Consider the following 24,268-nt stretch of genomic DNA (forward strand, 5'->3'; position numbering starts at 1 on the left):
CCTAAAACTGAAGATAAGTGCTTGTCAAGCTTATATTGAATATATTGAAGCTTATATTGATATCTATTATTTAATAGAATTTATTTTTCATTATGTCTACAATGCAGGAAGTTGATATTACATTGCTTTTCTCAAGTACTAGGTGATTCCTTAATCCAAATGTTCTCAATCCCTACAACCCACCTACACCAATAGTTCCTACTTTGCATCAATAAAAGGAATTGGAATGGAATAAAATGAAAGAAGCTTTTTCTTTATATGTCACTATTTCCTTTATTACAGAAGAATTTAAGGTCATGTACATTATTTTATATTGTGAACCAATGTCAGATATACTTAAAAATAGTTCAATAATTTAAATATATGTATACTTTGTTAGTAAGTTGTTTAAATTGTAAAAATGCATAGACAGCACATACTTTCACAATTGCTACTGCACAAGCCTTTAGTTGAATTTTGGCCTTTGGTCAAGCACTTGTAGACCAGAATTTTAAAAACAGAAAACTGGTAGAGTTAGGTCACAAGGTGTATGAAGAAGAGAATAGAGGCAAAGAAAAATTGGGGCTATTTTTCAATTTTGCTAAGAGTTGATTTTACCATGTATTCTTAAGATTTGTGAAACCATATTTTGAGATTTTTTATAATCTAGGTTATTTAAAAAGTTTATAAAATAAATAATTTTTATAATTTTAGAAACGTGTTTGGCTCCTGAATTATATAATGGAAATTATTCCACAACACAGAAAACATTCAAAGTGAAGGACAAAGTACAATACGAATGTACTACTGGCTACTACACAGCTGGAGGAAAGAAGACAGAGGAGGTAGAATGTCTCACATACGGATGGTCTCTCACACCAAAATGTACCAGTAGGTTCTCATTTGGAATAAAATCTACTCTCACTCTGAAAGCTTTTTCTCATAGAGAAGTGTATATAAGTTGTCATGCTCATTATGTTTCATCTTTTCATGCATTTTTGCCTTTATTTTTAATTATGTTGATAGCAGTCTTTGATAATTAAAGCTCTCAAGTAGAATAAATTCATTTTAGCTCACAGAATTAAATTAGAATAAGCCTAATGATATTTAACGAATATATAAAATGAATTCATAAGCTTTTTGGCAAATTTAATTTCTATTCTAGTTATGTCATGTAAATAGTGCATTTTGTTGTAGCAGAAAAAATAAACATTTGTTTGTAATTTTATTCATTCTTTTATTTGCAGAATTAAAGTGCTCTTCTTTAAGATTAATTGAAAATGGTTATTTTCATCCTGTAAAGCAAACCTATGAAGAAGGAGATGTCGTTCAGTTTTTCTGTCATGAAAATTATTATCTAAGTGGATCTGATTTAATTCAATGCTATAACTTTGGTTGGTACCCAGAATCTCCTGTATGCGAAGGTAAATTTTTAAATTTAATACTCGCAAAATGCCATGTCTTTATCAGCTTTAATCTCTATTAGCTCTGACAAAATTCCTGTGGTCATATCTATTTTTTTTCCTGAGTCCTACTTTTAAAATAAATATTATCTTTTAAATCAGTGCTATTTTCAGCAATCTTTAATATATCCCACCTGAATAAATCTTGTTTTGTCTTAGTTTGTAAATGACTATATCTTTTAAATTTATTATTTTAAAATATCTATTATACATTTTAAATCCCTTATTATAACGAATAACTTTTCTTATTGGGAATTATTAGAACTAATTACCCCAATTTGGCAGCTTTGCAAGGATATTTTCTCTTAATTTGCCACATATTTCCAGATGTAAAAATTAATCTCCAAAATAGTGAGGTAGAAAGCAGAGAAAGCAGGAAAAGCAGAAGAATAATGCCCAGAAGTGAAAATGGGAAAAGAGGTCATCTTGTAAAAGCTGCCCAAAAATGTAATATCTATGGTCACATTTCTATTATTGGAAGTGTCCAAACAGGTAATGCAATTACCTGTCAGAAGACATCCATAGTTATTTAAACAAACCTACAATTTAATATGAGGAGGGTCCTATACTAGCAGAAGATATGAAAACAGTAATTGCAGATATGAAAAAAATAATTGCTATAATGTGACAAATGGTACAATCAACTCAGGTACAAAGTGCAGGAATAAACATTAGAGATTCTGATTGGTATGCTGTGGAATAGCATTCACAGAAGTGATGGATAATATTTAAGTTGGGTCTTAAGAGATAAGTAGCAGTTTGAGAATTGGGAGGATAGGGTGAGGCAAAGGGTTTGATAGTCATTTTTTATTTTCTGTAATATGGGATATAATGTCTATTGACAGGCAGGTGAAAGACATGAAGGTAGAACTTGGAGGAAATTGGTGAAGATTTGAAACAGGTGCTAGGGGAAACAAATGAGGGCTCTGACCATGGGTATGCAGTGGGATTGCCAGAACTATCATAATTCCCTAAATGCACTGTACAGTAACTTTAAAGATTTTATGATTTTTCATTTGTGCTCGACATCCTTGGTATAGTAGTAGAGAAGTAGATTTTTTAAGCAAATTTTTTTAAAGTCTATTATTCCTTATTTATTTTTTATTTTTTTGAGATGGAGTCCTGCTGTGTCGCCTAAGCTAGAGTGCAGTGGCACGATCTCAGCTCACTGCAACCTCCACCTCCCAGGTTCAAGTGATTCTCCTGCCTCAGCCTCCTGAGTAGCTGGGACTACAGGTGTCGGCCACCATGCCCAGCTAATTTTTTTGTGTTTTTAGTAGAGACAGGGTTTTGCCACGTTGGTCAGGCTGGTCTTGAACTCCTGACCTCAGGTGATCAGCCTGCCTCGGCCCCTCAAAGTGCTATTTCAAAAATAAATGGCAGACCTACTTAAGGCCTTTTATACCCTTCTCCTCTTCCAAATTAGCCAGCATGACAACATGCCTGTTTTTTCCGGTAAACAGTCATTAGGCATACAATAGGCAGTGTTGTGGGCTGAATTATATCTCTCTTACTCTTCCCAAAATATAGCCACATTCTAATACTGAGAACCATTAAACGTTACCTTACACGGTAAAAGACACTTTGAGGTTAATAATCTTAAGGTAGGAATATTATCTGGAACTATCTATCCAGACTCTAAATATAATCACAAATGCTTTTATAAAAGGGAGGCAGAGGGAGATTGACTGCAGAAGAGGAAGCAGGAGATGTGACAATGGAAGCCACAGGTTGAAATGTTTTGAGGAAGGGGTTGTGAGCCAAGGAATACAGGTAATTTCAAGAAGCCAGAAAAGGCAAAGTAGCCGATTCTCCTCCAAAGCCTCCAGCAGGAATGCGGCTCTCCTGATATCTCGATTTTAGTCCAGTGAAACTGACTCTGGACTTCTGGCCTCTAGGACTGTAGGAGGATAAATCTGTGCTGTTTTAAGCCACTAAATTGTAATTCATCAAAGCAGCAATAGGAAAGTAGTGTGGTCAGTATTTTAGAGCAGGAGACTTTAATTTAGACAGACGTGGGTTCAAGAACAGATCTGCTGCATGCTATTAATTTATTTACTTCATAAGTTTTAGTTTGTCTATAACATGGGAGAAATAATAGTTCCTACTTAATAAAGTTATTTTAGGACTAAAAGAGGTAATGAATGTAAAATGCCTGCTGTGTTAGTATTCTATTGGTGCGTAACAATGTCACCACAAACTCAGCAGCTTAAAACAACACAAAGAAATTATTTCCCATTGGGTGTATGTTGGGAGTCTGGGTGCGGCTTAACCGACTCCTTGCATCAATGGCTATCAAAGCTGCAATCAAGATGTTAGCTGGACTGCAGTCTCATCTGAGGCTTGACTGGGCAAGACTTCTTCCAAACTCACTGTAGTTATTGGCAGCATTCAGTGCTTTGCAGACTGCTGAACTGAGAGCCTCTGTTTCTTGTGGCTGTTAACTGAAGGCAGCCCTCTGCCCTTTGCCTTGCAGCCGTTCTGCTTTGGAAGCTCATGATGTAGCCTCTTGTTTCTTCAAAACCAGCAAGGAGAGAGAGTCTCTTGGCAAGAATGGCGTTAAAAACTGATGTTACATAATTATGTGTGCATAATCACGTACTAATCCATCACCTTTGCTGTATTTTGTGGGCTAGAAGCAAGTCACAGGTCCTACTCATGGAAAGGGGTATCACACAAGGAAGTTAACATCAGGAGGTGGGGATCAAAGGAATGCTCCTAGAATCAGTCTGCCATTCTCTCTATGATGCTTGACACAATGAATATTTTAATTTAATCTTTATTATTTTTTGTAATTATATGACTAAAGGTGCTGATTTATTTTTTCCATAAGGAAGAAGAAACAGATGTCCTCCTCCACCTCTGCCCATAAACTCCAAAATTCAAACACATTCAACAACTTATCGTCATGGAGAAATAGTTCATATAGAATGTGAACTTAATTTTGAGATCCATGGGTCAGCAGAAATACGTTGTGAAGATGGAAAATGGACAGTACCTCCAAAATGCATTGGTTAGTAACACCTTGAAGAAGCTTTGCTAAAATGAAATCTGCATGTGTAGCTAAATGGTCAGTTCTCTTTCAACTGTACCTTTTCAGAAGGACAGGAGAAGGTAGCCTGTGAGGAACCACCCTTCATTGAAAATGGTGCAGCAAATTTACACTCTAAGATTTATTACAATGGGGATAAAGTGACATATGCATGTAAAAGCGGCTACCTTCTCCATGGATCGAATGAGATAACTTGTAATCGTGGAAAATGGACACTTCCTCCTGAGTGTGTTGGTATGTATGCTACATTTACCATCAGTAGCTAAACTTATGGTGTAAAATTTTCCATTCTGTTACTTTAATCTGAATATTCCTAGGAAAAGACCACTGCTTAGGCAAATTAGAAACACATTGCTACAGCACCTACTCTTCTGCTTTGCATGTGTGCATGTGTGTGTGCGTGTATGTGTAGCTATCTGTAGAATTTAAGTCAATGTAAAGAATTCTTAAACAAAAATTTTTTTTGAACGCTAGTGCTAAGCACGGTTATCTGATCTGTGTCATGCCATGACCTGTAAGTTCTAAATGACAACACATAAATGACAATGTGCTTCATTAGATAAGTAAATAAGGGCATGGTGGATTGAGTGACGGGCCATGAGCATTATCTACTTCTTCTCCCCATATGTCCTGCAAAGTTAGGGTAGTGCATTCTGTTCTTGACCTTGGGTAAGTCCTGCTGATATTTTGCATCTGGCCATTCTGAACCTTATGCCCTTCTGAGACATGTCCCTGGTCTTTCATTTTACTGAAGGGCACCACCAGGCTACACTATCATTCCTGGAGACTACTCTTCCTGTCATCTATCTCATTTCTTAATCAGATCACAGCAACATCTCCACACACATGTTTATCTAGGATATTTATTAAATAAGACAAAAGCAATGAAGGATGCTAAAGAAATAGATAAAGTGAGAGAAAGATACCAAAAAGAGGAAAAAAATTTATATTTCCTTCATGGGTCTATTGAGACCTGAGATGAAGAGGAATGAAAAAGAAGAAAATAAAAGTGGGGTAATGCCAAAGAGCAATTTTAGAATTGACCATAATCTTTAGGTTGAAGAACAGTTTCTCATTCTATAGGTTTAAGAAATGTTTATATCATAATTCCTTCACAATTGAGAAAAGAGAAAAATACGTATAGTTGTTTTTAGGTAACATATTTGCTGTCAACTCTTGCTTAGCAAATTTTAAAAATATTTGAGCTGAAAAAATTTTTCATATTTGTAATGAATTTATAAAACAATTGTCCTAAATTATATAATACAAATATCGAGACACTATAGTATGAGTTACTATAGTATATTGTTATGAGCTCATATTAATTTTAAAACAACCTCTTTTCTTAGAAAATAATGAGAATTGTAAGCATCCTCCTGTTGTAATGAATGGGGCTGTTGCAGACGGGTTATTGGCAAGCTATGCAACAGGATCCTCAGTGGAATATAGATGCAATGAATATTACTTACTGAGGGGATCAAAAATATCTCGTTGCGAACAAGGAAAATGGTCATCCCCACCTGTTTGCTTGGGTAAGAAAGAGAACACATGGAATGTCTACGTTTGTACTTTTGTGTGATTTTCTTACAGTGTTTTATATCATGAAAATGATGATTTTGTACAAATCTTTTTTCACAAGTGTTTTCTCTCTCATTTCTTTAAGTAGAAAGTCCCTAAAATATTAGTGTATTTTTTCTATCGTGGTAAAATATACATAACATAAAATTTACCACCATAGCTATTTTTAAGTGTACAATTCAGTGGCATTAAGTATATTAACATTTTTGTGACCAATTAGCTTTTGGGTTGTCTTTCTCCTAGCTGAAATTCCCTCCCTGGTATACAGCCCTCAATATCTCTGCTTGTATTGCCCTCAGAATGTCATTTCAAGAAGAATAATTAGTCCTATTCTTTCCTTGGTAGAGTATATTGCTAATATATTATAGAGTATATTGCTAATATATTATAGAGTATATTATATAGAGTATATTGCTAAATTTTACCACCGCATCCTCATCTGAATGGACACGTTTGTTACATCTTGTTGATTATATAAAAGTGTTTGCTAATGACTTAGATAATAAATGGTCTTCTAAATGTTTTACACACACAAGCACACACTCCACAAAATGCTATGATATGATGCAGAGGTATATATCTTAGATTTTTTCACTCAAAATATATTGTAAACATGGTTTGTCATACTTCTACAATATATACTTTAATGGCTGCATAGTATTCCATAATGCAGATATACATATGTAATTTAACCAGTTTATTGATGGATGTTTAGTGTTCAACATTTTTATATTCCAAACAGTACACTTTCAAGTAAATCTTTGTACATGTTAAACATATTTATTTTTGTTAAAAATAATTATCATGAGATCAGGAATTTTAATTCTTTTTCTATTAATTGGCAAATTGTCTATCAGAAAGTTTGTTCTGCTTTGTTAACCCTACCATAAGTGAATTAAAGTAGTAATCATCCTAATCTTTGTTAACTTTGAATATTTTAATCTTGACATTTTTTGTTAAGCAGGCAAGCACAATTATTTTAATTTGATTTATTTAAGAATTAATTAATTTGGAATTTTTTAACTTTCTAGTAGCCACAGGTTTTTTTCATGAATTAATTATTCATAGTTTAGCCATTTTTTCATACTTATAAATCTATATCTATATAAATTATTTTATCCAATTGAGAATCATGTTTATTGCAATTATTTTTAATTTATTTTTATTTATAGTGTTTTTAAGTATATATAAGTGTATGTTTTAAGTCTTGAGCTCTTTCAACCTTTTGTTAGTAGTTTCCACCTTTCAAGTAATTCTTAGGAGTCTATTCCCATTCAAATTCAGATACAGATACATATTCACTTAGAATTTTGCTATTGGTCTCATATTTTTATAAATGTTTTTGATATTAAGTTTTTGATGCTTTGGTTGATATTGCATTGAGTGGAGATATAGTAATCTCTAAGGACAAAGACTAGATTAAAATATTTATGGCAAAGCTGGTAATGAAACAAGCTCATAAGGAAATAACAACATTTAAGGAAATACATCATTCTATATCTGGAACAACTGCCTCAAGAGAGTTAGGTTTGGTCCTAATGAATCAAAGCAAATACCAAATGAAGATTAATCATTGTTATCAGGGCAAGAGAAAGGGGCTTTGTATATCTTGGTAACTATTGAAACTGGAAAGGCTATCAGTACAAATTCACAACAGTATGATAAAGCGTAGAATTTTCTCTGTAGGAATTATTATTCCAGATATTAAGAGTCTCTCTAACCTCTCCATACTCTCTTCCCTGCTCTAATCACTCCAGTCTTTCTGGTCTCCTTACTCTTCCACAAACAAGCCAAGAATGCTCTCACTTCAGGGCCTTTGCACTGGTTGTTCCCTTTGCTTGGGACACTCTTTCATAAGAAAATGACATGGTTCACTCAGTCTCCTTCAAGCTTTTGTGCAAAGTCTCCTTCAAGCTTTTTTACTTCTTATTTAGGCCTACCCTAATCACCTTACTGAAAAGTGCAACTTCTCTTCACCTAGCTCTTTTGTTACCCCCTCCTGCTCCAGAACTCTTTTTTTCATCTAATTTATCTTATGCTGTAGTTTAAAGATGGCCACTGTGTTAGTCTGTTCTCATGCTGCTAATAAAGACATACCTGAGACTGGGTAATTTATAAAGGAAAGAGATTTAATGCACTCACAGTTCCACATGGCTGGGGAGGCCTCACAATCATGGTGGAAGACAAAGGAGAAGTGTGGAACGTCTTACAAGGTGGCAAGCAAGAGAGCATGTGCAGGGAAACTCCCCTTTATAAATCCATCAGATCTCATGAGACTTATTCACTGTAATGAGAACAGCATGGGAAAGACCCACTCCAGGATTCAATTACCTCCGACCAGGTTCCTCCCATGACATATGGGAATTATGGGAGCTACAATTCAAGATGAGATTTGGGTAGGCACACAGCCAAACCATATCAGCCACAAATTATACAATTCATGTCTTTATTATATTTATTATGTATTGTAGGTGTTTCTCCCAGTTAGAAGGTAAGCTCCATGGGAGCAGGAGTCTTGGTTTTATTCATTAGCAGGTTTTCTATTATTTTCTACATGGTAGTTAAAGGTTTTTATTTTATAGAAAGAAAATTATTATTAATCTAACTGATTGATGCCCTTAAATAGTATTTTTGATGTTTTAAATTAAGTGGTTTTAGTTTATGACAATAATGTATAGATTCATTTGATAGTAATAAAGTATATATTTTCTTATATATATATGTGTGTGAGAGAAGCCTTAATTATGATTTCAATTATAAAATATTGCTTTTGAAACGTCATAATTTTTGTTTTAAAAAAATCACTTTTATATTTGTCAGACAAGTAAAGAATTTAAAAGAGCATTTTGTTTTTCAGAACCATGTACTGTTAATGTGGATTACATGAACAGAAATAACATAGAAATGAAGTGGAAATATGAAGGGAAAGTCTTACATGGAGATTTAATAGATTTTGTATGTAAACAGGGATATGACTTGTCTCCATTAACCCCATTGTCTGAATTATCTGTGCAGTGCAACAGAGGAGAAGTGAAATATCCTTTATGTACTAGAAAAGGTAAAATAATAATGTTCTCTGCAAGTATCTTTACTTGACCAATATCTGCTACCTCGGTTGAAAATTTATTTATATTTTGTTGCTATTTTTCTTATTATTATTCTTTTTAATTTTGCTTTATTTTATTTTGTTTTACTTTGAGTTCTGAGACACAAGTGCAGAATGTGCAGGTTTGTTACATGGGTATACGTGTGCCATGGTGGTTTGCAATTCCAGTAATGGAATTGCTGCGTCAAATTTCATTTCTGGTTCTAGGTCCTTGAGGAATCACCACACTGTCTTCCACAATGGTTGAACTAATTTACATTCCCATCAACAGTGTAAAAGCATTCCTATTTCTCCCCAGCCTTACCAGCATCTATTGTTTCTTGGCTTTTTAGTAATTGCCATTCTGACTGGTGTGAAATGGTGTCTTATTGTGATTACACCTTATACAAAAATTAACTCAAGATGGATTAAAGATTTAAATGTAAAAACCCCAAACCATAAAAACTCTAGAAGAAAACCTAGGCAATACCATTCAGGACATAGGCATGGGCAAATACTTAATGACGAAAATGCCAAAAGCAATTGCGATGAGAGCCAAAACTGACAAATGAGATCTAATTAACCTAAAGAGCTTCTGCACAGCAAAAGAAACTATCATCAGAGTGAACAGGAAACTTACAGAATGGGAGAAAATTTTTGCAATCTGCCCATGTGACAAAGGTCTAATATCCAGAATCTACATGGAACTTAACACAAATTTACAAGAAAAAAACGAACAACACCATCAAAAAGTAGGCAAAGGATATAAACAGTCACTTCTCAAAAGAAGACATTTATGTGGCCAACAAACATATGAGGAAAAAGCTCAACATCGCTGATCTTTAGAGAAAATTTATACCTATGACCCCAATTCACCACCATCATATTCTAATCTATAAAGTTGAGAGGAGTGATCCAACTTCCAAACTTCAATCAGCATATATACCTATATAGGATGGCCATGCTGACATCTTTTAATTCCAAGAAGTCAATTTTATGAAGGGAAAAAAATCAAGAGGTTTTATAAATGTTGCCAGACTATCAGAGAATTGATCACCTTCTTGTGAGCACTCAACAACAAACACTGTAAAGCATTGCTCTACTTAGGGCTTTCTGGGGACCCATTGCCTCAGTACTCCCTGGCTATAGGGACTATTATTTTTAATAAGGTAGAAAAGGAAAATGATATATACAGAAATCATGGCTTCTAGAAAAATCCCATATACACTTAGGGAGAAATAAAATCATGATTGTTAATACTCTCATAATTTTAAATATGTATGTAAACACTATAACGTGGGATTCTAATTATAAAAATACATTGTATGGTATAATATTATTGCAAAAACATCTTCAATATTTTAAAAATATTTGAGAACTGCCTAAAAAATGGCTTTATGGCTAGGTGCAGTGGCTCACGCCTGTAATCCCAGCACTTTGGGAGGCCAAGGTGGGCAGATTTCTTGAGCCCAGGAATTCAAGACCAACCTGAGCAACATAGTGAGACCCTGTCTCTACAAAAGAAAAATGCACCTGTAGTCCCAACTAGTTGGGAGGCTAAGACAGGAGGATCACTTGAGCCTGGGAGGCAGAGGTTGCAGTGAGTCATGATCATGCCACCATACTCCAGCCTGGGCGACAGAGGGAGACTCTGTCTCTGTAGCACTTATAAAGTACTGGATGTTCATTATAGCAATTCATTGTATACTTTAAAACTTATTTTTGCAGAATCTAAAGGAATGTGCACATCTCCTCCTCTTATTAAACATGGAGTCATTATTAGTTCAACAGTAGACACCTATGAAAATGGCTCTTCAGTAGAATACAGATGTTTTGATCACCATTTCCTAGAAGGATCTAGGGAGGCCTATTGTTTAGAGGGAATGTGGACTACACCACCATTGTGTTTAGGTATGTACTACTAAATATGCCTCTAACAAAGTAAAACTATATATTTTTAATTTGCTGTCATTTTTGAGTTAACATAACACTAATATAATGCTATATTTGCTACATTTGTGTTATTTTATTCATGTGCTTATTTTATCACTGCTTTCTATTCTTTCCTCTAGATCATAAATACCTATAGTTCAGTTTGTTGTAATACATATTTTTTTAAAGACAAACCACACATCAGGTTGGTATGGGGCTATAAGTTGAATAAGCCATAGTGGTGTGAGTAAACTTTAACAATTATCATTCATTGTGATTGGTACTATAATAGAAAACATTAGGGAAACATGTATAATAGAAAACAATGCGGAAATAAAGAAATGGACAACTCAATATGGAAAGATGAAGCAAGTTAATGTTTTATTAGCAAGGCATCCTAGTAAGAGTAACAACATTTACTAAGGCCCTCAGAGGCATGAAATAGCACATCTGTAAATAATAAGAAAATATTTTTTATTTCCAATTCTGACTTTTATTTACTTCTCTTATCTTCTTTCACTGGCTAGGACTTCAGTACAATGTTGAATGGAAGAGGTAGTGGATATCTTTATTTGCTTCCCATTCTCATAAGTAAAACCTTTGATAATTCACCTCTATGTGTTGTTATAAATATTTTTTTAAAAATCAAGTTAAAGGTATAAAAACCTTTCTTTCTATTTTGCCAAAAGTATTTTTAAAGAATCTTCAATCTGTGTTTAATTTTTAGTAATATCTGTTGAAATAATTACATGATTATTACTTTTGTTTTTTCCCCTGCAAATTTAATGAATTATATTGCTTCTTTTGAATGTTAAAGCATGATTCTATTCCCATAAGAAATTCCACAAGGTTGTGATAAATTATGCATATTATATGTTATATTTTTATTTATCAATATTTTATTCATCTATTTTCATGAGAAAGACTGGTTGGTTATTTTCCTTTCTGGTTTGATATCAAGTTTGTGCTGACCTCATCCCATGAAAGGGAAGTGTTCCGTCTTTTCTGGTTCTCTGGATTGATGCTATTTCTTCCTTTATAATTTTAAGAGTTAACCAGAGAAGCCATCTGGGACTTGAGTTTTTCCGTGAAAAGACAAATTGACAGCTTCGATTTGTTTAACAAATAATGGTAATTATTTCTTCTTCTGTCAGTTTTGGTAGGGAGTGGTTTCTTGATGGTTCATTACAACTACATTGTCAAATCTACTAACATAAAGTAGTTATGACATCTTCCTATCCTCTTTTTGATGTTTTTATTGACGTATCTTTTGTTATTACTTCTATTAATATGTATCTGTCTTGACATGCCTTGATAAGGGTCTATACATTTTATTAGTGTTTTCAAAAAACCAACATTTGCATTTGTTGATTCATCAAATTTTGCTTTCTATTTTATTAATTATGCTATTATCTTTATTATTTCCTTTCTTCTATGTTCTTGGATTTCTTTTGTTACTCTTTTTCTGGCTTGTTTAGATGAATACATAGATTACTAATTTTCAGCATTTATATTTTTTCTAATACATGAATTTAAAAATAGAAATTTCTCTCTGAGCACAACTTTAACTTCATCCAAACCATTTTTACATCTTGGATTTTTACTGTCATTCAGCTCAAAAATTTTATAGTATTCATTTTGATATATTCTCTGTGCTCTGAATCATTTAGAAGTTTCTTTTTAAAGTTCTGAATATTTAGGGGATTTTCTAGTTTTCTTTTGGTTACTGATTTCTAGTTTAATTCAATTAAGACACTTTGAAATATATCTGCACTTTAAAATTTGTTGATATTTGCTTTATAACAAGCATGTATTTGCTTTAGGTAAGTGTTCTTTTTGTACTTGAAAAAAGTTAACTTTGTCATTGTTGGGTTCACTGTTTTATATATGTGAATTGGATTGAGTTTTGTTTTTGATGTTTAAGTTAATCCAAAGCTGTACTGATTTGTGTGTGTTTGTTTTCTATCAATCACTGAGAGAAGCATGTTAAAGTCTCACTTGGCATTTTAAAACATTACTAATTTTAGTTCTGTCCATTTTTGCTTTTGTATTTTGATACTATTTCATTAGGTACACACACAAATTGAGACACTAAATCTTCGTATCTTGGTGTATTGGCATTGTCTAATTTTAAAAGACCTCCTTCATATATAGTAATGCTTTGCCTTTTTTTTCCCCTTGAGGTCTCCTTTAGCTGCACCAAGGGGCTTTTGACAAGCATTCATGTAGTACACATTTTTCCATCCCTTAACTTCCAACCTTCTGGGTTTTTACTTTTAGTGTGCCTCTCTTATAAGCAATATATACCTTATTTTAAAATATACTTATGCAGTTTATAATTTTTTTCCTTGTAATGGAATAGTCTATTTACATATTCATGTAATTACTAATATATTTCGGTTTATACCTACCAACCCTACCAACTTTCTATACTAGGTGTATGTTACTACACTCCATGTATATCCTATTGGTCATCTCCCTCTTTCTCTCTCTCTCTCCATATATGTGTGTGTGTGTGTGTGTGTGTGTGTATATATATATATATAAAATTTTAAGTTCTAGGGTACATATGCACAATGTGCAGGTTTGTTACATAGGTATACATGTGCCATGTTGGTTTGCTGCACCCATCAACTCTTCATTTACATTAGGTATTTCTCCTAAAGCTATCCCTCCCCCAGACCCCCACAGACAGGCCCTGGTGTTTGATATTCCCTGCCCTGTGTCCATGTGTTCTCATTCTTCAACTCTCACCTATGAGTGAGAACATGCAGTGTTTGGTTTTCTGTCCTTGTAATAGTTTGCTTACAATGATGGCTTCCAGCTTCATCCATGTCCCTGCAAAGGGCATGAACTCATCCTTTTTAATGGCTGCATAGTATTCCATGGTGTGTATGTGCCACATTTTCTTAATCCAGTCTATCATTGATAGACATTTGGGTTGGTTCCAAGTTTTGCTATTGTGAATAGTTCTGCAAAAAAACATATCTGTGCATTTGTCTTTATAGCAGAATGACTTATAATCCTTTGGGTATATACGCAGTAATGAGATCACTAGGTCAAATGGTATTTCTAGTTCTAGATCCTTGAGGAATCGCCACACTGTCTTCCACAATGATTGAACTAGTTCATACTCCCACCAACAGTGTAAAAGCGCTCCTATTTCTCCACATCCTTTCCAGCATCTGCTGTTTCCTGACATTTTAATGATCGCCATTGTAACTGGAGTGAGATGGTCTCTCATTGTGGTTCTGATGACCAGTGATGATGAGCATTTTTTCACATGTCTGTTGGCTGCATAAATGTCTTCTTTTGAGAAGTGTCTGTTCGTATCCTTTGCCCACTTTTTGATGGGGTTGTTTTTTTCTTGTAAACTTTTTAAGCTCTTTGTAGATTCTGGATGGTAGCTGTTTGTCAGATGGATAGATTGCAAAAATTTTCTCCCATTCTGTAGGTTGCCTGTTCACTCTGATGATCGTTTCTTTTGCTGTGCAGAAGCTCTTTAGTTCAATTAAATTCCATTTGTCTATTTTGGCTTTTGTTGCCATTACTTTTGGTGTTTTAGTCATGAAGTACTTGCCAATGCCTATGTCCTGAATGATATTGCCTAGGTTTTCTTCTAGGGTTTGTATGGTGTTAGGTCTTACATTTAAATTTTTAATGCATCTTGAGTTAATTTTTGTATAAGGTATAAGGAAGTGATCCAGTTTCAGCTTTCTACATATGGCTAGCCAGTTTTCCCAACACCATTTATGAAATAGGAAATCATTTCCCATTTCTTGTTTTTGTCAGGTTTGTCAAAGATCAGATGGTTGTAGATGTGTGCATTATTTCTGAGGCCTCTGTTCTGTTCCATTGGTCTATATATCTGTTTTGGTACAAGTATCATGCTGTTTTGGTTACTGTAGCCTTGTATTATAGCTTGAAGTCAGGTAGCCTGATGCCTCCAGCTTCGTTCTTTTTGCTTAGGATTGTCTTGACTATGTGGGCTCTTTTTTTGGTTCCATATGAACTTTAAAGTAGGTTTGTCCAATTCTGTGAAGAAAGTCAATGGTAGTTTGATGGGGATGGCATTGAATCTATAAATTACCTTAGGCAGTATGGCCATTTTCACGATATTGATTCTTCCTATCCATGAGCATGGAATGTTCTTCCATTTGTTTCTGTCCTCTTTTATTTCATTGGGCAGTGGTTAGTAGTTCTTGAAGAGGTCCTTCACATCCCTTGTAAGTTGGATTCCTAGGTATTTTATTCTCTTTGAAGTAATTGTGAATGGGGGTTCACTCATAAGTTGGCTCTCTGTTTGTCTATTATTGATGTATAGGAATGCTTGTGATTTTTGCCATTGATTTTGTATCCTGAGACTTTGCTGAAATTGTTTATCAGCTTAAGGAGATTTTGGGCTGAGACGATGGGGTTTTCTAAATATATAATCATGTTATCTGCAAACAGGGACAATTTGAATTCCTCTTTTCCTTATTGAATACCATTTATTTCTTTCTCTTGACAGATTGCCCTGGCCAGAACTTCCAACACTATGTTGAATAGGAGTGGTGAGAGAGGGCATCCCTGTCTTGTGCCAGTTTTCAAAGGGAATGCTTCCACTTTTTGCCCATTCAGTAAGATATTGGCGGTGGGTTTGTCATGAACAGCTCATATTATTTTGAGGTACATTCCCTCAATACCTTGTTTATTGAGAGTTTTTAGCATGAAGGGCTGTTGAATTTTGTCAAAGGCTTTTTCTGAATCTATTGAGATAATCTTGTTGTTTTTGTCATTGGTCCTGTTTATGTCATGGATTACGTTTATTGATTTGTGTATGTTGAACCAGCATTGCATCCCAGGGATGAAGCCATCTTGATCGTGGTGGATAAGCTTTTTGATGTGCTGCTGGATTTGGTTTGCCAGTATTTTATTGAGGATTTTCACATCGATGTTCATCAGGAATATTGGTCTAAATTCTGTTTTTTTGTTGTTGTTGTTGTGTCTCTGCCAGGCTTTGATATCAGGATGATGCTGACTTCATTAAATGAATTAGGGAGGATTCCCTCTTTTTCTATTGATTGGAATAGTTTCAGAAGGAATGGTACCAGCTCCTCTTTGTACCTTTGGTAGAATTCGGCTGTGAATCCATCTGGTCCTGGGCTTTTTTTGATTTGTAGGCTATTAATTATTGCCTCAAATTCAGACCCTGTTATTGGTCTATTCAGACATTCAACTTCTTTGTGGTTTAGTCTTGGGAGGGTGTATGTGTCCAGGAATTTGTCCATTTCTTCTAGATTTTCTAGTTTATTTGCATAGAGTGTTTATAGTATTCTCTGATGGTAGTTTGTATTTCTGTGGGATTGGTGGTGATATTCCCTTTATTATATTTTATTGCATCTATTTGATTCTTCTCTCTTTTCTTCTTTATTAGTCTTGCTCTCAGTCTACCTAGTTTGTTTATCTTTTTTAAAAAAACAGTTCCTGGATTCATTGATTTTTTTGAAGGGATTTTTTGTGTCTCTATTTCCTTCAGTTCTGCTCTGATCTTAGTTATTTCTTGCCTTCTGCTAGCATTTGAATGTGTTTGCTCTTGCTTCTCTAGTTCTTTCATTGTGATGTTAGGGTGTCGATTTTAGATCTTTCCTGCTTTCTCTTGTGGGCATTTAGTGCTATAAATTTCCCACTACACACTGCTTTAAATGTGTCCCAGAGATTCTGGTATGTAGTGTCTTTGTCCTTACTGGGTTCAAAGAACATCTTTATTTCTGCCTTCATTTCGTTATTTATCTAGTAGTCATTCAAGAGTAGGCTGTTCAGTTTCCATGTAGTTGTGCAGTTTTGAGTGAGTTTCTTAATCCTGAGTTCTAATTTGATTGCACTGTGGTCTGAGAGACAGTTTGTTGTGATTTCTGTTCTTTTTCATTTGCCGAAGAGTGTTTTACTTCCAGTTATGCGGTTAATTTTGGAATAAGTGCAGTGTGGTGCTGAGAAGAATGTATATTCTTTTGATTTGGAGTGGAGAGTTATGCAGATGTCCATTAGGTCTGCTTGGTCCGGAGCTGAGTTCAAGTCCTGGATATTCTTCTTTACCTTCTGTCTCGTTGATCTGTCTAGTATTGACAGTGGGGTGTTAAAGTCTCCCATTATTATTGTGTGGGAGTCTAAATCTCTTTGCAGGTCTCTAAGGACTTGCTTTATTAACCTGGGTGCTCCTGAATTGGGTGCATATATATTTAGAATAGTTAGTTCTTCTTGTTGAATTGATCTCTTTACCATTATGTAATGGCCTTTTTTGTCTCTTTTGATCTTTGTTGGTTTAAAGTCTGTTTTATCAGAGACTAGGATTGTAACCCCTGCTCAGCAATGGTAGATGACCCTCCCCCCATAACGCTGTCGTGTCACAGGTTGACCTCAGACTGCTGAGCTAGCAGTGAGCAAGGCTCCATGGGCGTGGAAACTGCTGAGCCAGGCAAGGGAGGGTATCTCCTGGTCTGTCGGTGGCTAAGACCTTGGGAAAAGCACAGTATTTGGTCAGGAGTGTACCATTTCTCACTGTGTTGCCCAGCTGGAGTTCCTTAGAAACAAATCAGAAACAAATCTCTCCCTCTCTCTCTTTCTCTCTCTCTCTCTCTATATATATATATAAATATATATATATATATATGAGTTAGTTCCAAGATGGCCGAATAGGAACAGCTCCGGTCTGCAGCTCCCAGGGAGATCAATGGAACACAATGAGACTCTCTTTGTACATTTTGTTCTTCAAGTTAGTAGCATTCCTTGAATCTTGATGTACTTGATATCCTTCATGGGTTTTATAAATGTTTGGCTAATATCTTTTAAAATGTACATTTCTCACCTTTTCTGTGATGCCATATTACATATATTACATCTTTTTGCTATGCCATTGTCTCTTTAAATCTATATTTTCTCTCATTTTCTTCTTGTTTCACTGTAGTAATTTTTTGGTAATTTTCTCATTGTATCATTTCTTTGTTTCTATTTGGTAATTTTCTTCTAGTTTAATAATCCTCCCTTTAGATGTATCCAATCTGCTTTAAACTCATCTTTTGAGTTCTCAATTTCAGTTATTATCTTTGCATTTCTATTTCATATTTTCTTTTTGTAGATTTGAGTTATCTGATGAAAGATCCTAGCTTAACATCAACTTCTTGAACATATAATTCATACTTTTTATTAAGGCTTGTCTGCAAACTCCAATATCTGGATCTATTTTCTAGCCCCAAATTCTTGATATTTTTGTTAACAGTTGATTGAATTCCAAATATTATACATGGAAAATTTCAGGAGGTTTGGATGATGTCAGCTTACTCCAAAGAAGACTCATCTCATCCTCTAGCTGATGATTAGGGTAGAGGGAGTTGGTTTTAATACAATTAGAAATAAAGCTTTCTCTATGTTTGTTTTCAGACCTCTGTTTGCCTTTTCTCACAGACTGTAACTCTCCAGGGCTCTTCACAGAGGGTTTGTTGTGCGTATTAAAGCTTTTTCTCCTTGACTGTCTCTGATATTACTGGGAGACTGCCAAATGCCCACTGTAACTTTTTATTTACTTTCTGCTTGGCTTCTCCTCCTATGCCTCTATACAAGTCAAGGATAAGCAGTACCTTAGGGAAAAGCTAGTGCAGAGCCTCAAGCTCATATCTCTACACTTCCTATCCTTCTAAGTTCTTTATTCTTCAAGTCCTGGCTGCTTTGGTTTACCGAAATTCTCATTTTTCTATCTTCAACTCCATGAGATTTTCAGAAGTTCTGCTGGCTGTATGCCTATGCTTACCATTCTCTATCATCTAACCTCTCAGGTCAGACTTAGAGTCAACAAACACCTCAAGAGAAAAAAATGGCACATAGAATTTTTTTTTTTTTTTTTTTTTAGACGGTCTCCTTCTGTCGCCCAGGCTGGAGTGCAGTGGTGCGATCCCTGCTCACTGCAACCTCCACCTTCTAGGTTCAAGAGATTCTTCTGCCTCAGCTTTCCCAAGTAGCTGGGATTACAGGTGCATGCCACCATGCCCGGCTATTTTTTTTTTTTTTTTTGTGGAGATGGGGTTTCACCATGTTGGCCAGGCTGGTCTCAAACTCCTGACCTCGGATGATCCGCCCGCCTTGGCCTCCCAAAGTGCTGGGATTACAGGTGTGAGTCACCGTGCCCAGCCTCACATAGATGTTGAACTCACCTGAATACATTTTTTCCAGAAACTTACTTCCTTGACTAAGTTCCTTGGAGGTTTTCTGATACCTCGAAATGCTTCCTGTTTTTCAGATTTTCTGGTTCTTAATAGAAGTGCTGGTTTGATATAATCTCCTCTGTCATAGCTGAAAGTTAAAGGTCCATGAATCAACTTTTAAATTTATTTTAATTTAAATCTCATGTTTTGTAGAACAGTGACATCGTAAATTATAGTGCTATTTGACTTCGTTTTCACAACTATCTTGTAATGAGTGTAATAATTCTTGTTCATTTTCATCACCTGTAGCACTTCCAGAATAATGTTTGACACATAGGCATTTAATAAGTAGTTGTTGAAGAAAGTAACTGAACACAGTGCTCTCAGCTGCGGTTTCACTTTCTGTGGTTTCAGTTACCTGCTGTAAACTGCAGTCTGAAAACGTTAAATTGAAAATTTCAGAAATAAACAACTTATAAATTTTAAATTATGCACTGAGTAGTATAATAAAATTTCATGCCATTCCATCCTTCCTGCCCCAGATATGCTAAAAAGTAGCTGTAAAGTGCTTCCTTTAAGTGAAAGGGCGGAAACTCTTAACTTAAAAAGAAAGGAAAAATAAATGTATGCTGAGGTTGCTAAGATCCATGGTAACAATGAGTCTTCTGTCTATGAAAGTGTGAAGAAGGAAAAAGAAATCCATGCTAGTTTTGTTGTTGCACCTCAAACTGCAAAAGTTACAAGCCACAGTGCATAATAAATGTTTAGTTGAGGTGGAAGAGACATTAAATTTGTGGGCAGAAAACATGAACAGAAAGATGTTCCAAAAGAATGACAACAGGGTTTAGCATTATCTGCGGTTTCAGGCATGCACTGGGGCTCTTGAAATGTATCCCCTGTAGGCAATCAGGGAGGGCATACTGTAAGTAAGTTTGTTAATGTACTACAGGTATATGATTGATATGCCATATTAGCAACTCTGGACCTTTTTACCTGTCTCAGAAGTTATTCCTTGATGCTAGGTCATCCAGGAGACAAATAAGGACATAAGAAATCCCATTTTCTGAAATAATTTGATATTTGATATTTTAGAAATATTAATGTTTTTATTCTGTAAAAAAAATCAGAGGTTTTTTTGTGTATATTAATACATACTTTACCATTCTCTTTGGTTTATGATACATGGGAAAGGACACAATTATACTTTGTATGCTTAGAATTTAAAACGTCTTAATCCAGTCTTGATATTTCTTGACTAGAAATTTGAAAGAGAAGTAACTGTCAACCATTTTGGATGGCATGAGGTTATAAAGCTTGGGTCAGTGTTGAGAATCTACATTTCCATAAAATGTTATTTATACAGCAATTAATAATTTGTCTCATGAGAATTTTATTTGAACTTTCTGAAGAAGGAAAAGGGAAAAGAGCATGATATCAATGACCATTAGTAACTGTCAATGCTTCCCCCCAAATACCTTTTTGTTTGTTTGCTATCTTTGAAAAAGCTAATGACATAAAACTAAAATACCTTTTAGTTTTTAAAACTGGAAGAAAATACCTTTTCTCCAAATCCAGGACCACAGAGAGAAATGGCTCACTGTTTTCTGTGAGATTTGAACATATTTTCTGACTCAAATATTAATTCTGATTAACTGACTTGCTGCTCTTAGGCCTGAGAATTTTAAGGTCCTCATGAGTAGGCAACACAATGATTCCTGTTCTTACCAAGATGTAACAAGATAGTTTTCTTCTTTTTCTTTCTTTTTTTTTTAAATTGTTGTTCCCAGAGCCATGCACATTATCTTTTACTGAAATGGAAAAGAATAATTTACTTCTGAAATGGGATTTTGACAATAGACCACACATTTTGCATGGTGAATATATTGAGTTTATTTGTAGAGGAGATACTTATCCAGCTGAATTATATATTACTGGATCTATACTTAGAATGCAATGTGACAGAGGGCAGTTAAAATATCCAAGATGTATTCCAAGACAAAGGTAAGAAGTTTTTTTTTTGGTCAGATTATTTTTTTTGGTCAGATTGTTATTCAACATTTCAGAAATGTTATGTTCTATACCACTCATACATTATGGCAATCTCAAATAAAAAATAATAATATTTTCTTCATTTTTTTTACACCAAACAAACAACTGGAAGTGGTAATCAATTCAACAGGCCTTCTGAATTGTCTGAAGTGAAAGCAACGTTTGCCATTTGATATTTGTGACACTTTGGCAAATGGAAAAATAAACCAATTTATACGTGCAATATTTCAATGTGCAAAAATTAACCTTTATGTTCTGTGATAAGGACAAAAATCACACTTTCTCCTACTTCTCAATATAAGTTCAAGCACTACTAATAAAGGTTGGAAAATATGGTATTTATTTTCAGGACCACATTTTTGTGTAACTTTTGGAAATTACATACTAAAGTGTTTCCTCATATGACAGTTTAAAAAATATATCCTCTGCTACTTACAGGAAATAATTTAACAATTTTCTTAGAGAAATGTTAAAAAAGTATAATAAAATGATGTAAACCATTTTGTAGGATCACAATTTTAACCCTTTTTGAAGACACTATATATAAAAAATGGAAATTATATTTTTTGTTCAACTAAGAATATTAAAAATATAAGTAGTGGCAAAGTGCATGTGGTCCTGTTTTAAAAAATGCAAACAATGAACTGTATGAACTACATAAAGTCAGTTTTTTGGATGCTTTGACCACTCTAGCAAAAAAATATTTAAAAGACACACAATAGTGGGAAACATTTTTATTTTTATTTCTAATTGTGGTAACATCAGGGTGGAAAAAATTTTATATGCTATTTAAATGTTTTGGTACAGTATGAATTTCTCACTTTTAAGAGAAAAAGGTAAACATGTAGAAAATATTTAAAAAATCGTAAGTAGTGTAGTAAATAATATTGCATTTTTAAAAGGGAACTGGTGGTATTATTTACTAAGTAAGATCATTTATTCTTATTAGTACTTAATAAAAACAATGACTCATTATATGAAAAATTGAAAGGCTAAGATTGTAATTAACACCTGACTGCAATTGATGCTTATTTCAAAAATCTCTTTTTTTCCCCTCAAGCACTCTGTCTTATCAAGAACCCTTAAGAACATAGAAATGAATGGCAGAAAGAGGAGTCATATTTCAATACATCATGAAATTCCTTATAAAATATAATTTTGAGGAAATAAGTTAAAAACTTCTGAGTTTTTCCTTGCTTAAATATTTGAATCTAAATTATTTGTGCTGAACATTTCGTTATTTATAAATAAAAACCAATAAATGTCTAATTTTTAGTTTGTATGATTTGATGTAGAACTTAATCTCTTTTGTATGTCTTCCATCTGTTACAAATTAATCTACACATCATATTTTCATTTCCTAATGCCCATTGACTAGACTATATAGTTGTTTTCAATATACTGTATGTGCAAAAATTTCACATTCACATTCGTCATCTTTATTAATATTAAGGCTTTTGTTACCCTTAATTCAAAGTTTATGTCACTATTAAAGGGCCAAACACACTAGAGATAAGAAACTATATGCTGTATTAGAGGATCTGCCTTACTAAAGGCAGAAGAGACTACCCTTCAGACTTTCTAAATGTAAAAAACTTTTAAAATTAACTGTAATATTTGCTACAACGTTAATAACCAAATTGTTTATGAGGTGGTGTACTACCATATTTGAACATGTGCTCAAATATTGTTAAAGAGACACAATTAAAGAAAGAATGACTCTTGGAATTTTATTTAATTTTATTTATTTATTTATTTATTTAGAGACAGAGTCTTGCTCTGTCGCCCAGGCTAGAGTGCAATGGCATGATCTTGGCTCACTGCAATTTTTGCCTCCCGGGTTCAAGCAATTCTCCTTCCTCAGCCTTCCAAGTAGCTGGGATTACAGGCGTGTACCACCACTCCCGCTATGGTTTTTTTTTTTTTTTTTTGTATTTTTAGTAGAGACAAGGTTTCACCATGTTGACCAGGCTGGCCTCGAACTCCTGACCTCATGTGATCCACCCGCCTTGGCCTCCCAGGACTCTTGGCATTTTTACATTTTACACTTTCAAGTCTTTTTTTAGATCAAATAATTTTTGGAATTATGCAGACTACAAAATCTGAAATAAGAGAGTCCTACAAGCATCAAAAAATGAGTGTCAGTATTATCAAGGTCTGTTAGAGACATGAAACAGCAACACTGTCACTTTTTCATTTGAAGTGAGAGTTATACTTCTAATTATTTCAGCTCATTCATAAGCATATGTAATAGCACTAGTACCCAGATACTAGGACCCCGATTAGGATTGGTTGTTGGTATTAGAACGAGTTTTCCTTTCTAGAAACTACTCAGTTTTTCTAACTCAAGATCTTAGTTTCTCATTACGATGATATTCTCAAATGCCCAAAGTACAATTCTCTACTGCTGGGTATGAAATAGCTTCTTTTGGAAATGACGCCACAGCTGACCTAACTCTGTGGATTAAATAAGTATTAATTCATTCAATGTTAAACATGTATATTTCAGAACTGTCCTTGAGTTCATATTCATTATTTTAATTAATTTCCTATAGTAGATTCCCACAGTGGATCTCATAAAAATGGAATTTTAATTAAAATTAAATATCAACAGAAAAGCATTAATCTTTTTAAATAAATTTCCCAATCTATCAATTAAATAACATTATTGAGCACCTGCTATATCCCAGGGAACATGCTGGGTAGTGCAGGATTCAAAATGATTAAAATTCACCTCGTTATTTCAAAGAACTCACAAAGTAAAAAACTACTTACTTAGTAAAAGAGATAAACTTGTGCTAGTGATTGCAGACTCAAAATGGGTGATGATTGTAGCTTATCTAGTGATATTTCTAGTGAACTGGAGATGGCATGCACTGTTTAACCTGGACAACTACTTCGCTCAAGGTGAATAATTGTCATGGTGGAATATTGTATCCAGTATTGCCATATGTTC

The 24,268-nt window shown here is 34.3% G+C and overlaps 1 protein-coding gene across 1 annotated transcript in view; it reads left to right on the forward strand.

Moving 5' to 3' along the window:
* F13B (coagulation factor XIII B chain) overlaps positions 1-23,594 on the forward strand; it is a 29,090-nt gene extending 5,496 nt beyond the window's left edge. Inside the window, exons 4-12 of the mRNA XM_034943016.4 lie at positions 694-870; positions 1,227-1,403; positions 4,276-4,455; positions 4,543-4,728; positions 5,844-6,026; positions 8,930-9,130; positions 10,886-11,068; positions 21,051-21,264; positions 22,373-23,594. Of these exons, the coding sequence (XP_034798907.1) occupies positions 694-870; positions 1,227-1,403; positions 4,276-4,455; positions 4,543-4,728; positions 5,844-6,026; positions 8,930-9,130; positions 10,886-11,068; positions 21,051-21,264; positions 22,373-22,406 (1,535 nt within the window). The 3' untranslated portion in view covers positions 22,407-23,594. The remainder of the gene's footprint in view (positions 1-693; positions 871-1,226; positions 1,404-4,275; positions 4,456-4,542; positions 4,729-5,843; positions 6,027-8,929; positions 9,131-10,885; positions 11,069-21,050; positions 21,265-22,372) is intronic.
* The last annotated feature ends 674 nt before the right edge of the window (positions 23,595-24,268 follow it).

The sequence above is a fragment of the Pan paniscus genome, chromosome 1, assembly GCF_029289425.2.
Source record: "Pan paniscus chromosome 1, NHGRI_mPanPan1-v2.0_pri, whole genome shotgun sequence".
In the NCBI taxonomy this organism is placed as follows: domain Eukaryota; kingdom Metazoa; phylum Chordata; class Mammalia; order Primates; family Hominidae; genus Pan; species Pan paniscus.